Source organism: Orycteropus afer, unplaced genomic scaffold (genome assembly GCF_000298275.1).
Source record: "Orycteropus afer afer isolate SDZICR_OR568_19922 unplaced genomic scaffold, OryAfe1.0 scaffold00048, whole genome shotgun sequence".
Taxonomy (NCBI): Eukaryota; Metazoa; Chordata; class Mammalia; order Tubulidentata; family Orycteropodidae; genus Orycteropus; species Orycteropus afer.
In genome coordinates this window covers 2780153-2795105 of record NW_006921635.1, presented here as the reverse complement: position 1 = coordinate 2795105, position 14953 = coordinate 2780153, and the positions used below count along the sequence as shown (strand labels likewise).

At 49.3% G+C, this 14953-nt stretch overlaps 1 protein-coding gene across 1 annotated transcript; it reads right to left on the bottom strand.

Annotated features, from left to right (window-relative positions):
* Positions 1–4640: 4640 nt before the first annotated feature.
* HCAR1 (hydroxycarboxylic acid receptor 1) lies at positions 4641–5612 on the bottom strand. Its single transcript, XM_007938249.2, has one exon. The coding sequence runs from the start codon at positions 5610–5612 to the stop codon at positions 4641–4643; it is 972 nt and encodes a 323-aa protein (XP_007936440.2).
* Between the last annotated feature and the right edge of the window lie 9341 nt (positions 5613–14953).

The following is a 14953-nucleotide window of genomic DNA, read 5'->3' as shown; positions in this document are numbered from 1 at the left end:
ATATCTTATTCAGGGGCAGCCTCATGGACAAGCTCAGATAGGTCCTGTGCTTAGTTGACTGCCCTGCTATTGCCATCTGGAAAGTCTTCATTTTTTTGAACAAGGGGCCTTACATTTTCCTTCTGCACTGGGCTTTGTGAATTACATAGCTGGTCCTGAAACCATTTTTGCCCTCACTGTGATGCCAGTGTCTTGAGCAGAGGTGTATGTTAAGTGTGGAAGGTATACAGGTATGGCATGTGCCCTGGGCGCCACCTGAAGGGGACACCACTGACCAGTGTCTATGAACCATCACTGTTTCCATCGCCAGCTGTGAAAGATCATTCAGCAAGTTCAAGCTCTTGCTTTTGTGTTTGAGAGCCTCTGAGGTTCAAAGCCAACTGTGTGATCTTGCTCTGCTGAGTGTCAAAAGGGAAGAAACTGGAAACAAGGACTCTGAGCACATCAGAGACCAGTTTCCATCAGCGAAAGCCAAAGGTGCAGTTGCTATTTTCACGGAGTGCCGTAATGTGTTCAGTAAACAATGAGTGAGATTGATTGTACATTAGAGCTGATATTGTGGTCAAGTTTCTACAACATGGTACTGATGTTTGGACAGGGGCATAATTTCAGTGCTTGCCACAGGTGCATTTTTCCGCAGATACACCTCTGGGCTTGGGTCACCCAAATGTCTGTGGCTCAGAGAGACCAGAAGTCAAGCAAGTTGAGGCCAGGTGTCCCATGAGGCCGAGCCCTGGCCTGGCAGTAGAATCTTTTCAACTGGCTTGACTCCTCTGTGCTCAGAGTTAAAATCCCATCCAAGCACCCTGTGAGCTCAGACACCTGCAGAGTCACTGTAGTTTCAATAAAGGGTGAGGAGGTCCATTCTGAGTCAGGCCAGACCTTTCATTCTATGACCGACCGTCAGTACAAGAACAGGCACCTCTTACTCTCCCGTACACTTCCTGTACAGTATCTAGCTTAATATTTTTATCTGATCTTTATCTGACATTTTCTTCCTGAGAGTTCCTGAAAAAGAGGAAAAAACATTTCTTTAAATGTATCAGGTTTTCCTCTTCCTGGTAGTTTGAACACTTGTCCTCAAAGCTACACTCATCTTCCATGTGTTTCTGAAGAACACGACTTGATAAGATTTCCTTTTTGCCACATTCTGCAAACTTGAAAGGGGAAGCAAATTTAGCATCAGGACTTTGGGTTTTCATTGATCTTTCCTTTCTCTGTCTCTTTCATTCTTTGTCTTTCATGTGTCGTCCGTTCATTCTTTGTTTCACCTCCGTCCCCCAACCCCCATGTCTTTTTGTTTGCTATTGCTGCTTTCAGAGAGAACCCCTGCCCATATGTCTGCCACAAGCTTCTGGAATTTATGGACTTTTTCCCCCCAGAGAGCAACATTTTACAAGTCTTTCGATACAGAGTCACAGACAGGACACAGAATTCTTTGGGAAGCCCATCTTTATTAAGATGAAGCAACAAGGCAGTAGCCTCAGAACACAAAAATAGCTCTAAAAGCAGAAGTGCGGGTTTTCACAGATTTCATTCAGGAGGATATGTGATCCTTTGACACTGATAAGGGTCCTTCCTGTTCTCCTCTCCAGGCAGCTGGGGAGCAGGGGGTTTAAGTGGTGATGCTGAGGCAGCTGCTTGGGGAAACTCCCAGGGAAACTGCTTCTGTGCCTCAGCTGCTCTGTGTACAAAATATGCCAACACGGTAAATCATCTGCACAGCGTGCTTACTCCAGGCGTTGTGCTTACTGCTTTACATGTACTACTCAGTCGTTCATTCAACACGTAGTGTGGGGTGCCTGCTCTGCACCAGGCACTGTTGGAGGCATTAGGAATATAACAATGAACAAAGTGTCAACACTCTAGGATCTCACATCCCTCAAATCCTCCCAACAACCCTGTTCTGCTTCCCTAGTGCCGCTCTGACGAGAATATACTACAAATAGGATGGCCTTAACAAACAGGGATTTATTCTTACAATTTGGAGGCTTTAAGTCCAAGTTCAAAGTACCAGGCTCTAGAGGCTGGGTGAAAGCCCCTCAACCTTGGGGTCCAGCTCTGCCTCCTGCTCCCGGCCCACTGGAGCTAGAGGCAGTTCTTCACTCAGACAGCTGCTGGCTGCTGAGACTGACAACCCAAGGCTGACAAGTAAAAAGGCACAGTCCTGATGTTAACAAACCACACAGCAGGCCATTAACTTAAGTCCATTGAAAGTTCCAAGGTCGGCAGAGCATAGCAGGCTGCTGAACAATGACACGGCTACATGCAGAGTCCAAGCGTGCCATAGGCTAGAGACCATTCCCAAGGCTTCTCCTTAAATACAGGAAGCAGAGCACATTCCAAAGGCAGCTACTCAGCTGCTTGTGGTAGATCCCACCATGGAGTTGATTGCCAGTCTCCTCATGGGGAATAACTACCACCAGCTGCCCAGCCACTCAACCAGGCCCAGCCAAGTTGACACACAAACATAACCACCATAGACCCCTTGGAATTAACACCCTGTTACCCCTGTTTTACGGACAAGGAAACTGAACCTAAAAGCGATTCAATAAAATTTGCTCCAAGTCCCCAAGTCTACTGAGTGCTTGAGCTCCACAGCCCACAGTTCTAATCACGAGGCTGGGCGTTGCCTCCAGAAAGTACACAATAAGGGCTGACCACAGGGGTGTTTGAGGAGCTCTGGCAGCACAGAGGTTAAAGCATTGAGCTGCTAACCAAAAGGTCAGTGGTTTGAGCCTCCCTGCAGAAGAAAGATCAGGCAGTCTGCTTGTGTAAAGATCGACAGCCTTGGAAACCTTACAGGGCAGTTCTACTCTGATCTACAGGGTTGCGATGAGTCGGAATTGACTCCATGGCAGTGGGTTTGGTTTTTGGTTTATTGGGGTGTTTGAGGCCAAAGAACTAAAGGCTGACATGGTGCTTACGTGTGGAAATCGTCCTGGAGATTCGAAGAAGTGTAGATTAACGAGCTGTTCTCACTTTTTTGTGGCTTGAGGACGGAGTGAAGGTTGGCTTGGCATTTTCCCCCTTAATTCAGGGTTGTTGCCTGTTGCCACCGCGTTGACTGCGTCTCATGGTGACCCATAAGGTGCAGAAGGGAACTGCTCCATAGGGTTTTCAAGGCTGTGACTTTTCAAAAGCACATTGCCAGGTCTGTCTTCTGAGGCTACTGGCTGGGTTTGAACCACCAACATTTCCATTAGCAGCTGAGCACTGCCTGTTGGCACCACCCAGACTCCTAATGCAGGGTAGGGACTATCCGTTGTAGAATCAAGTAGTCCACTTGAGGTGCATGGCCTCTCTACCCCATCCCTGTGCAGAATAAGAAGAAAACGCTGATGTTGGCAGAGATCAGGTCTACCATCCATATTCCGTGAAAGGATGAAAGTCCTTAGCTTTTCCCCTCGCCACTCTTAAAACTGCTGTACCCACAAGTGGACTAAGGACCTTCTAGGTGAAAAGAAGATAAACAGTGTCTGGCACTGAGTATGTCTCCAGAGACCGCCAGGGAATGGATAACAAATCACCTCCACGCCCGTCACATAGCAAGCACTGGGAGCAATTACACAGACTCAGCACGTCCCCAAAGCAGCAGCTTTTTGGTTTCGTCTTTTTTTATCCCAAGCACTCAGCTCACACTGGAAACATCTGAGCAGGGAAACACATCCCTCGGCACCTCCTCTGCAATGCAAAGACCTGCGGGAAAACGTGCAGCGGGAAGGAGGTGACGCGGGTTTGTGCGTCTGCATTCTGCCACTGACTCCCTGGGAAGTTAAAACAGTTACAAAGAAATGTGCAGAGGCGGCCCCAAGAAGATGAAAGTCCTCAGAGAGCCCCTGTAAAGAGCATCCCTCAGCCTGGAATGGTTTGGCTTAGTGAGTAAACAGTGTCTCCCTTGAGCACCGGGATCAGACTGACAACAGCAAGGCGAAGAATTAGACAGGAAGGAGCCTTAGGAGGCAGCCAGCTGCTTCATGGTGGAGGACTGACCCAGAGGAGGGTGAGGATGGTACGACTCGAAGAATATAATCCATCTCACTGAATGGTACACAGAGAAACTGTGGGATTGGTGTGTGCTTTGCCATGTACATTCTCAACAACTAACTAACTAACTAATAAAAATAACAAGTATTGGCTTAATCTGGTTTGTATTTTCTAGGACAAGTAACATCTAAAGTCCCAGGATAGGAAATACTTATAAGTCATTACAATCATTAGTTCCCCTGGAGAGAGAATATGACCCGTTTCAACACGCAGACCTATTTACTCAGCCGTTTAAAATTGCACAGGCGTCAAGCAATGCCTGACCCCCCCTCCGCCCAACACACACAGGTCCCGCATTATAAACATACTTCCCTTGTCATTAGAATCAGACAATAATTAGAATCGCAGTCCACTCTCTTCATTCAACTGGAACCTCCCCAAAAGGTCTAACGATATGAATTTCATTGCTGCCAGAGTGAGGATGCAGCTAAAAAAAGATGGCATTTCCAAGGTCCCCCCACCGCTTAGTTGCAAATCTTTTTACGTGACCAATCTGTCTCCTTGACTTGCCTTCTTTGTTCTAAGGCCAGTCAGCACACGTGGAGATCCCACTGGACACGGGACTGGCTTTGGAAGCTGTTTGCCACTCTGATTCAACTCCTATGGCAGAGGTTCGAGATGGGCATCTCCTCTGGCCTCAGAGTGGTCTTGGAGGGCCCTGGACACCTGGGTCTCCAGCTGCGGAGTTTGAGCTTGGTGTAGAACTTGGGGAACGAGGGGCTTGAGAAGTAGTACACCAGGGGGTCCAGCATGCTGTTCATGTAGGTGAAGCTGAGGGTAACGTGAAGGGCCACGTGGACGGATGGGTCACAGGCGCTGGAGGGCACAGTCCACAGGAAGTACAGCCTGGCCAACACGCTGGGCAGGTAGCAGGTGATGAACACCGCAGCCACGACCACAATGAACCGTGTGGCCCTCTTCATCCGCGTCTGTCTGGCCAGCTGCTGCCTCTGCTTCAGGCTCCAGATGATCTTGAAGGAGCAGAAGAGGATAATGCCCAGGGGCAGAAAGAACTCCAGTTGGAACATGATGTCATGCCAGCCGTTGGCCGACTCCATGATGAAGCTCTCGCATGCGATGGCCTTCTCTTGCACACACAGGTGGTTCTCAGTCAGCAGGTACAGCGTCCCCAGGATGACCATGGTCCAAAGGACACAGACCAGGCCCACTGCTGTCCGGTTGGAGATAGTGTTCACCATGTGGTGGGGGTGGACCACTTTGAAGTACCTATCCATGGCCACCACGGTGAGGAAGACGATGCTCCCAGCCCTGTTCATGGCCAACATGAAGAGCACCACCCGGCAAGGGATGTCCTCAAACGCCCAGTGCCTGTGTCGGCGGTAGTAGTCTGTCCGCAAGGGCAGGCAGATGATGAGGAGGAAGTCAGCCACAGCCAAGTTGAACAGGTAGATGGTGCTGGGTCGCCAGGTCTTCATGTGAAAGCAGAAGCCACACAGGGCGATGCCATTACCCAGGGCGCCCAGCACAAAGACCAGGATGAGCAGTGGGGGCATCACCTGGGAGATGGGGTCCCTCTCGATGAGACAGCATGACCCGTTGTCCATGGTGGAGTGAGAGCCAGTGCACCGCGTCCAGGGCAGCCCCCCCCCAGACCCCAGAGGCTTCTCTGAACGCTACCACTCACCCAACCACTGTGTTGCCAACTCCATCGCTCCAGGATGCAGGAACCATTCTTGGGGGAGGCCTGCTGCTGCACGGAGAGCAGAAACTTCAGCCAGGAAACGAGAGAGCCAGCGAACTCCTTTCTCTGCAACCTGGGTCACCAGCTGACCGGCCAAGAGGCAAAGCTTATAGCGTGGCCAGGAACCAAAATGCGTGCAGTTTTTCCCAGGAGGTTCTAGGAAGCAGGGGGCAGCCCGGTGAATTTCGTGCTGCAGGAGTGTTGGGTCCAACCACAGGTTAATTTTCTTTCCAGCTTCAAGCTTTCTCCCCAGGCTCTGGGCTGCAGAGTTTTGCAAAGCTGCCCAGGGCACGAGAAAAGCTTGTTTGTCATCCCTCCTGGTGGAGAAATACAAACATTTCCTGGAGTCCTTCTGGGCCCCTGCCTTCCCTGTCCCTCCCCCTAACCTTTGCCTGACTGCGCGGTCTTCCTCAGCCCCAAGGGGCGCTCCCAGGCAGTGTCGAAGAAGGAGGCTTTGCACCACAAGCCGTTTCCTGAGCCCACCACACCTAAAAATGAAGCTGCACAAAGGCACGGAGAAGAACTCGGAAGGCACCCGTGCAGCAAGAATGTCCTGAAACGAGCCCTTGCTGGGTTAGAGAAGGGCTAGAACGAGGCCCTCCACTCCGATCCATGCCCTCTTCGCATGGAGCCCAGTGGACCGTTACACAACCCCCGAGACCACGAAATGGCTCTGAGCCTGCAGCTCCTGGGGCTGTGTCCACGGGTGGAAGGCAGATCTTCCCTCTGCTACGAGGCAGAACCCGGTAGTCTTGCAGAGCTAGCCTTGGCTCTGAATCCCCACTGGCTTCTTCAAAGAGCCTGCCACCATGGTACCGACTCCACATTTTTAATTCTGTGCTGAGCCTGTTTGTGTGTGGGTTCCGGGGGGCGGGGGATGAGAATCCGGGGACTTAGTCCGGGAGTCTGTCGCTGAAGTGATCAGGAACAACATTAGGTCCAGGACCCTTGGTGGTGCAACGGTTAAGTGCTCGGCTGTGAACCAAAAAGTCAAAGGTTCAGAGACCCACCAGTGGCTCCATGAGAGGAATGATCGGGAGACCCGCTTCCATAAAGATGACAGCCTAGGAAACCCTCTGGGGCAGCTCCACTCTGTCCCGCGGGGCCACTATGAGTTGGAATTGACTCAGTGACACTCGACAACAACAAATTGGCTGGACTCTAATGAAATGTCCTGCCCTCTGGCTTTTAGGATCTAGACATAGGGACCGCCCTGTGTCTCTCAGTTCCCACTTTAGGAAAGGGGCCAGGAGTGCTTTGAATGAAGGCACATGCCAGCCCAGCAGCTGATTAAAGATAAAGTCCAAAGCTTGGACCCTTTTCCAGAACTGGAAACGTTTGCCTTCCCACTGAATGCTGGGCTCCAGACTAATCCAATAACATTCCCCAGAGCCTGAGCCCTGGCTCAGCCGCCATCACCTCCCACCTGGATTGCCGAAAGTTTCCTAACTGCTTTCTCTTCCTCCCGTCTGTTCCCTGTCATTCAGGTCCCATATGGCACTGTAGTTTTTCTGAAGCCCAGATATGATCACATCCCTCTTTCACTTGAAAAACTTTTCCAAGGTGGCAGACTGAGGGCCTATGAGCCATCTCAGATTTGAAAACAAGTTTGATTTGTCCTGTGCTGTGTTTAAAAAACCTAAAACTGTTTTCTGAAAACTTGGAAGTTTGGCATCTCTCAGAAAACTGGGAGATCTGGTCACATTGGGCCAGCATTTTCACATGGCAACAATCAGCCTGAGCAGAGAGGAGGTGCCACTGTGCAGTTTGCCACAGTCCCCACCACTCCCTAATACCTTACACCTGATCTGCTTCACTCATTTACATGTCTGGTCTCTGTGGGTTTTTGAGTGTGTCACTCCCTTGGATGGTGAAAGGTTATATCCCTTGCATGGGTATACTCGGGTCCCTCATAGGTGGCTCCCAACCTACCTTTCCAATATCATTCTCCTCTCACTTTTCTCTCTATGCCCTAATTGTTGGTCTCATAAGTCTAAAAAATAAGTGTGTTCATCAACCTCACATCTAGCTCCCCAGCTAACCCTGGCGGTCCTTGGAGACAAGGTCCATGTGTTGGTAGAAGGGCATAGAGGAAGGAGCTGGGTGATGAACTCCTACACTTCATGAGAGCTGGTAGCAAATACTTTGTTCCCTGGGCATTTGTGATTGTGGGAGAAGGTGTTCACTAACAGGAAGGGGCCACTGTGGGCTCTAATGCCCCAAGAAGAGGCTGAGGGAGTAACCGTGACTCCCTTCATGTGGCTGGATTTCTCAGAAAGTGGATAACATTCTCCATTCTGTTATCAGGTACCGTCTGGATTCCTGTCAGCACAAGCACTTCCCTTTTCCCTTGTAACTATACCTGCCTTACTTCTCCACGTCCTCTCTGTCTTGTCATCTCTCTTTTCAGCGGTAGAAATAGCTGGAAGGCAGAGGCTGAAGGAAGAAGACACAGGTTTCTCTTTCCCTGAAAGTCTGCAGGTCATGCACCGCCTGACCTTATTCTGCCCCAGGGTTCACAGAAGATGATGTAGATGGAAGTGCTCCACTTCCTGCTCTGGGACCCTGTTCCTTTGTGCCTCAAGTTCAAATCCATCCAGAGCATTCTGTTGTGTTGTTAGCAGCCAGCGGGTTGACCCCCAAATGATGGCAATCCCCTGCATGATGGAACGAAACACTTCTTGGTCCTGCACCACACGTGTGATTGGTTGTGGACTGGACTGCCGTGATCCGTTGCCTGGTTTTTAGAAATTCACCTCCAGGCCTTTGTTCCCACTCTGTCTGTCTTAGTCTAGAAGCTCCCTGAAGCCTGCTGTTGTTGTTGTTGTTGTTATGTGCCGTCGAGTCAAACCCGACACATAGCGACCCCTCCTTCGGTTTCCGAGGCAGTATCACTACGGAAGTAGGATTGCCCAACCTTCCTTCCAAGGAGTGGCTGGTGGGTTTGAACCGCCAGCCATCTGGTTAGCAGGCAAATGTCTTAGCCACTATGCTACCAGAGCTCCCTGAAGCCTGCTACAGCTCCTGAAATTAATGATGCAAAGCTGTATGTATTGGCCAGGAAGAGCTCCTTGACATATTGTTGGGTAATCAAGCAATTTGCATAACACCAATGTTGTATAATCCCACTTCTGTAAAGTCGGACACATACACACACAGGTTTACATAAACAGAATGAGGTCTGGACACATGTTCGCCAAAATGTTGATGACAGATGTCTCTGGGGTGGTCGGATGCTGAGGGATTTTTTTATTGTTTTTATATCTGTCTTTACTTTTGAATGTTCTGTAAAAAACATGCATTATTCTTGTGAACAGGAATGATAAAAACAGAAAAGTACAAATGAGAAATGAAAATCTCCTTGGACCTTCTATCAGTTAGAGCTGACTACACCGTGTCTTCACTCAACATTGCCAACTTGTGGTGATTCTGTGTGCTCTCATTCTGTCTTGTGACTTTAGTTTCTTAAAACACTTTATTTCCTTTGTCCTGAGTTGAATGGTGTACCCCCCCAAAATTCATGCCCACCCAGAATGTATAAATGTGGCCTTATTTGAAAAATAGAGCCTTTGCAGATGTAATAAAGTTCAAATGAGATAATACGAAATCAGACAAAACAAAAACCAAAAAGAAAAACAAACCCAAGCCCATTGCTGTTGAGTTAATTCTGACTCATGGTGACCCACGTGTTACAGAGTAGAACTGCTCCATAGGGTTGTCCTGGGTGTAATATTTACAGAAGCAGACCACCAGGCCTTTCTTCCACAATACTGCTGGGTGGGGTGGAACCACCAGCCAAACTGTGCCACCATCCAGGGTCCTCACTAGATTGGGGTGGATGGGCCCTAGATCTAATACGGCTGGTGTCCTCATAAGAAGAGGGAAATTTGGACACAGTGACAGACACCCAGGGGAGAGAAGGCCATATGAAGACAGGCAGAGATTGGACTGATGTACGTACAAGCCAAGGAGTGCCAACAATTGCTGACAACCGCCACAAGCTAGCAAAGGCAAGGAAGGATCCTGCCTTAGAACCTCCAGAGGGAACATGTGCCAAAAGGGCTTGTGGGTGGCTTCCTCTGACCTCCTCTAATTTCATGAGGGGGAAGAAGGATCAGGATTCACTTCAACAGCCCAAGGCTGATTCCTTTGAGGCAGCGGTCAGACATGCTGTCACCCTCCAACTTTCTTACCAATTCTGACACCAGCTGTCCCTCCCACGGCACTCTCTACTTCTCTGCTGGGTTTGATCATTTGTTGCAATGGCCACACAGAATTCACGTACAGTATTCACAATTATGGGGTTTATTAGGGAAGTAACAGGTTGTAATGCATGATCTGAAACAACTCAGGATATAGTTCTTCAATCAGGACAGCTTCTTCTCAGCCATGCCACAGGCATGCCGCTGGCCGTTGGTCTCTTGGCCCAGCTTCAGCTCCCTTAGGCAACTGTTACGAAGCTCTTTTAGCTCTGCTGATAGGTGCACCTGAGTCCACTGCAAGCCTCCTGCCTGAAGGCACTCAGCTTTCTTGCTCTCTGGGCTGGCAAGCCTGCCACTCTCTCTCATGTCGATCTCTTCGTTCTGCTGCCTTTGATGCCACCTCTCTCTGCCTAGGTGTCCAGCACAGGGATTGTGGGTCCAAGGAACACACTCTACTCCTGGCTGCTCTCTCTTGACGGTAGTGAGACCCCCATTTTCCACCTCTGGCTCATTTTAAGCCTAATGAGATAGCAAAAGTGACCCATCTTCATGTTAGGGTTCCATTCACCTTATTTCCATGGTCTCACCCCCAAGGGTGTCATGTACCTTATTTACATTATTAACAAGCTATCCAATCCCTATGGTGGGCCACAAGCATGTCACATTTATGTAGTCCCAGTCATGTGGTGAGAGTCACAAAGATATGGCTAGAAGAACCATGTTAAGTAATTCACTGTACCGCAACATGACACCTTGATTTCATTCTCAGAGCTGTGAGAGAATACAGTTCCTTTGTTTCAAGCCATCAGGTTTATGGTAACTTGTTACAGCAGCACTAGGAAACTAATACAGACTTAGTAACTAAATGCCTTTGACTCTCTACCTCCCAGCTCCTCTGGAGAAAGCAGATCTAGAATAGGGATGGATCAAAAAATCAAAAGATAATTCCACTACAATCTTCTTCCTGCAGACTGGCAGATTCCTGATAGACAGTGCCTCAGTAATCCAGTGCTGCCACAGTAAAAAAAGACCTCAGGTGGGCAGATTGAAGGAACAGAAGTGTGTTTTCTCACAGCTCTGGAGGCTAAAAGCCCAAATCAGGACGTGGGCTGTCTCATTTCCTCCTGTGGACCTCTGCCCGAGTTTCTGGTGGCTGCTGACAGTCCACAGCATTCCTTTGTTTGTAGATGGGTCCTCTCATAGGGTCTGTTTTCACCCTGGGTGTGTCGGTGCTGATCTTTTTATAAGACACTATAGGTTTAGGACCCACCCAGTACTAGCCTGGCCTCATTAACATAACAAAAGAAAACCCTGATTTCCAAACAGGGTCATATTTACAGGTTCCTGGGTAGGATTTCCACATTTCTTTTCTGGGGACTGCAGGTCACTGAATTACTTAATATGACTCTTCTAGCCATAGTTTTTGTAACTCCTGGTAAATGACTAGGAGCTCTGGTGGGGTGGTGCCTAAGGCATTTGACTGCTGACCAGAAGGCTGGAGGTTCAAACCCACCAGCCACTCCTTGGAAGGAAGGTTGGGCAATCTATTTCCGTAGTGACACTGCCTCAGAAACCCAAGGAGAGGTCTGTATGAGTTGGATCGGACTCCACAGCAGTGAGGGCAAATGAGTGAAGGGAACTATGTGAATGGGGCACTTATGGCCCACCAAGAGGATTGGCTAGCTTACTAAAAATGGAAATAAGATACCAGGCACCCCAGCCAGGGTGGGACCATGCAAATAATGTACATGGAACCCTAAGGGGATTGGTCAGTTTGGCAATGCCACTAGGCTCAGTGAATCATCCCAGAGGTGTGTGTGGGAACCTCACAACCACCAAGAAAGGAGAGCCAGGAGGAGAGTGCATCCTCCGGACCCAGGGTCCCTGTGCTGAGAGCCTCCCAGAGGAAGGAGACCCAGAGAGAGCTGCAACAATGGAGACAGTGTGGTGGGCTTCTGTTCTGAGCACGTGGTGACGAATGATCCCTCTACCCCAAATGTGTGTTTTTCCACAACGTCAGGTTTATTAATACTTAAGGATATCAACGAACCAAGGGCGACTGCCTGCACCCACGAAGGACTTCCGCCAGCAGGAATAGCCAAGCGGAGTTAGTACTTACCTGCCGCTGTCAGGGACCAGTTTGCAGAGGGCCCCAGTGTCGGCGGTTCTCGTGATGAGGCCTGTAGCGACGCCTTCTTTCGCGAGGGCTTCTGCAGCTGCAGGCGTCCTGCCTTGAGACACTCTCTGGACGGAAAAGACCCAGTGGGGCCTCGGATGAGCTGCCACTGCGGATCGATCACCTGCCCCGGAGGCTCCCAGGGTGTACCGGCTGCAACCCACCTTGGCCACCGACGGCCGTTACCTTCACCTTGCCGACACTTTGGGTATTCTGAGCAGATCAAAGTACCACTCGGCGAATGTGTGGGTTCAGAGTGCAGGTCACTCTCAAGACTGACTGCCTCCAAGTGGAGCCTCCTACCCCAGACCTGGGCAGGTCTCGAGGTTGGCTCCTGCCATGGCTCTGGTATTGCTCCGAGCAAGGAACTGCCGTTTGGCTGGTCCCTATCTAAGTCATAATCAGCATTTTCCCATCTTGTCTGTTTACAGCAGACTTGTTCTATCTTTTCTGTTAACTTGTCCACACCCTTGGTTGCTTCTGCCACACCTTTATCATCACACTTGTTTAAACAGTTGTTCACTACAATTCATATTTCTTGTTTACATTAACAAACGTCTTATTACACTAGTTCACTACAATGCTAACCCATTCTTATTACAGCTTTGTTCACTGCAGCTTCCCAACGGGGTGAGAGAGCTAGGTGCCTTCCTGCAGGAGGCTTCTGGGCAGAGTGGGGTGCCTTTGGGCATTTACTGGCAGAGCTAACAGAGCTTTGTAACATTTGCCCAAACAGGGCAGAGGTCCAGCTGCTCAGAAGGCCCCTGGGGGGGGGGGCATGGGCCAGAGAGAGAGATGCCTGCGGGCTTAGCTAGAAAGAGGCTGTCCTGACTGAAGAACTGTATCCTGGTCATCCCTGAACCTGAATTGTAACCTGTTACTTCTCTAATAAACCCTCTAACTGTGACTAAGGAGCTCTGGTAGCATAGTGCCTAAGGCACTTGACTGCTAACCAGAAGGCTGGCGGTTCAAACCCACCAGCCACTCCTCGGAAGGAAGGTTGGGCATTCCTACTTCCGTAGTGATACTGCCTTGGAAACCCAAGGAGGGGTCGCTATGAGTCGGGGCCGACTCAATGGCAAATAACAACAACAACAACAACAACAACTGTGACTATGGTCCATGAGTTCTGTGAACCCGGCAGAGAAGTAGAGAGGGCAGGCTAGCATCAGAAGCCATCAGAAGGTTGGAAGGCGGCAGCATGCCTGACCTCCGCCTCATAGGAACCAGCCTTGGGCTGTCCATGAAGAGGACAGACGCCTCTGTAACACCATTTTCACAGGGAAACAATTCCATCCCTAACAGATAGGAGTGGAGTCTGGCATTTAGATGTCCTGGATGGGAGCCTCGCTGCTCCCAGTGTGGCCCACAGACCAGCAGCTTCAGCATCATCGGGGCTCTTGTCAGAAGCGCAGTATCAGGCCCAGCCCAGACCCGAGGCCCCCAGAATCTGCGTTGTCACAAGCTCCCCAGGTGGTCCCTGCCCTCAGTAAAGCTTTTTTTAATTTTCCTTTTTATTGCAATCTGGGTGAAAGTTTACATTGCAGTTTTTTTCCATTCAATAGTTCATACAGGTTTTGATCCATGACATTGACTGCAGTCCCCACAATGAAACAGCACTCCTCCCACTTCCTCCTTGTGTTTCCCCTTTGCATTCGTCTTCTTCTCCATCCCTTTCCGCCTTCCGAGTTTTATCCCTGTGCAAACGCTGCCCTTTTTCTTGTGGCTGGTTGTTCCAAGAATGGGTACCTCTCTGGTGTTACTTTTCACTTCATAGGCCTGTCTGTTGTTTGTCTGAAAATTGGGCCACAACGATGAGTTCAGTTCGAGGCTTGAAGGATGTCTGAGGGCCATATTCTCTGGGGTCTCTGATTAAAGTTTGAGAAACACTGTCCTATAGTATCTTGCACATAGAATATAGAAACTGATAGACGATTTGACACAGTCAATTAGATTAGTTTTGATGAAAAACATGCACTCATTTATACATATTGAGAAAAACAGATGTATAATTTCTAGCTGTTGCCTCCTCTACCAATGAGCCTGGATGTGGCCAAACAGCCCAGTTAGCTTGGCCTTTAAGAAGGCGAGCCCAAGAGAGGTAAAAATTTAACCCAAATGTTGTTACTGGTCTTTTTTACATTTTACTCCTAGCTATTAATTACAGTGCCTGTTGCAAAATAGAGGCTTTAACCTTGTTCATTGAGTAAAACGCTGGATGATTTTGTTAGGTGCCTCAAAACAAAAGCCACGCACACCCGTTGCTGTGGGGTAGATTTGGACCCAGTGACCCTGTAGGACAGAGTAGAGCTGCCCACAGTGTTTCCAAGACCTTGATCTTCACCCCAGGAGACTGCCACACCTTTCTCCTGCAGAGGCACCAGAGTTTCAAACTACCAATCTTTTGGTTAGCAGCCAAGAGCTTAACCACTACATGGCCAGGACAATGAGGCAGGCAGTACTTGCCAACTGGAGCTGAGCGTTTGTAGGGGAGATGTCACAAATACATAAGGAACAAGTAAGAAAAACAAATAGAAAACAGCCATCTAGAGGCAACGACGGGTCTCTCCTCGTCCAGAGCAAAGAGGAAGGAAGAAAACCAAAGACTCGTGGAAACAATTAGTCCTAGCGACTGGTACACCATGAGATCCTCAGCCTATACGACTATGAGACCAGAAGAACTAGATGGTGCCCGGCTACCACTGTCAACCACTCGGAGGGGGATCTATGTAGGAGATCCTGGATAGAGTGGGAGAACAATGTGGAACAAAACTCAAAATCATTTAAAAAAAAAAAGGACCAAAAAAATAAAATACTTGGGAATAA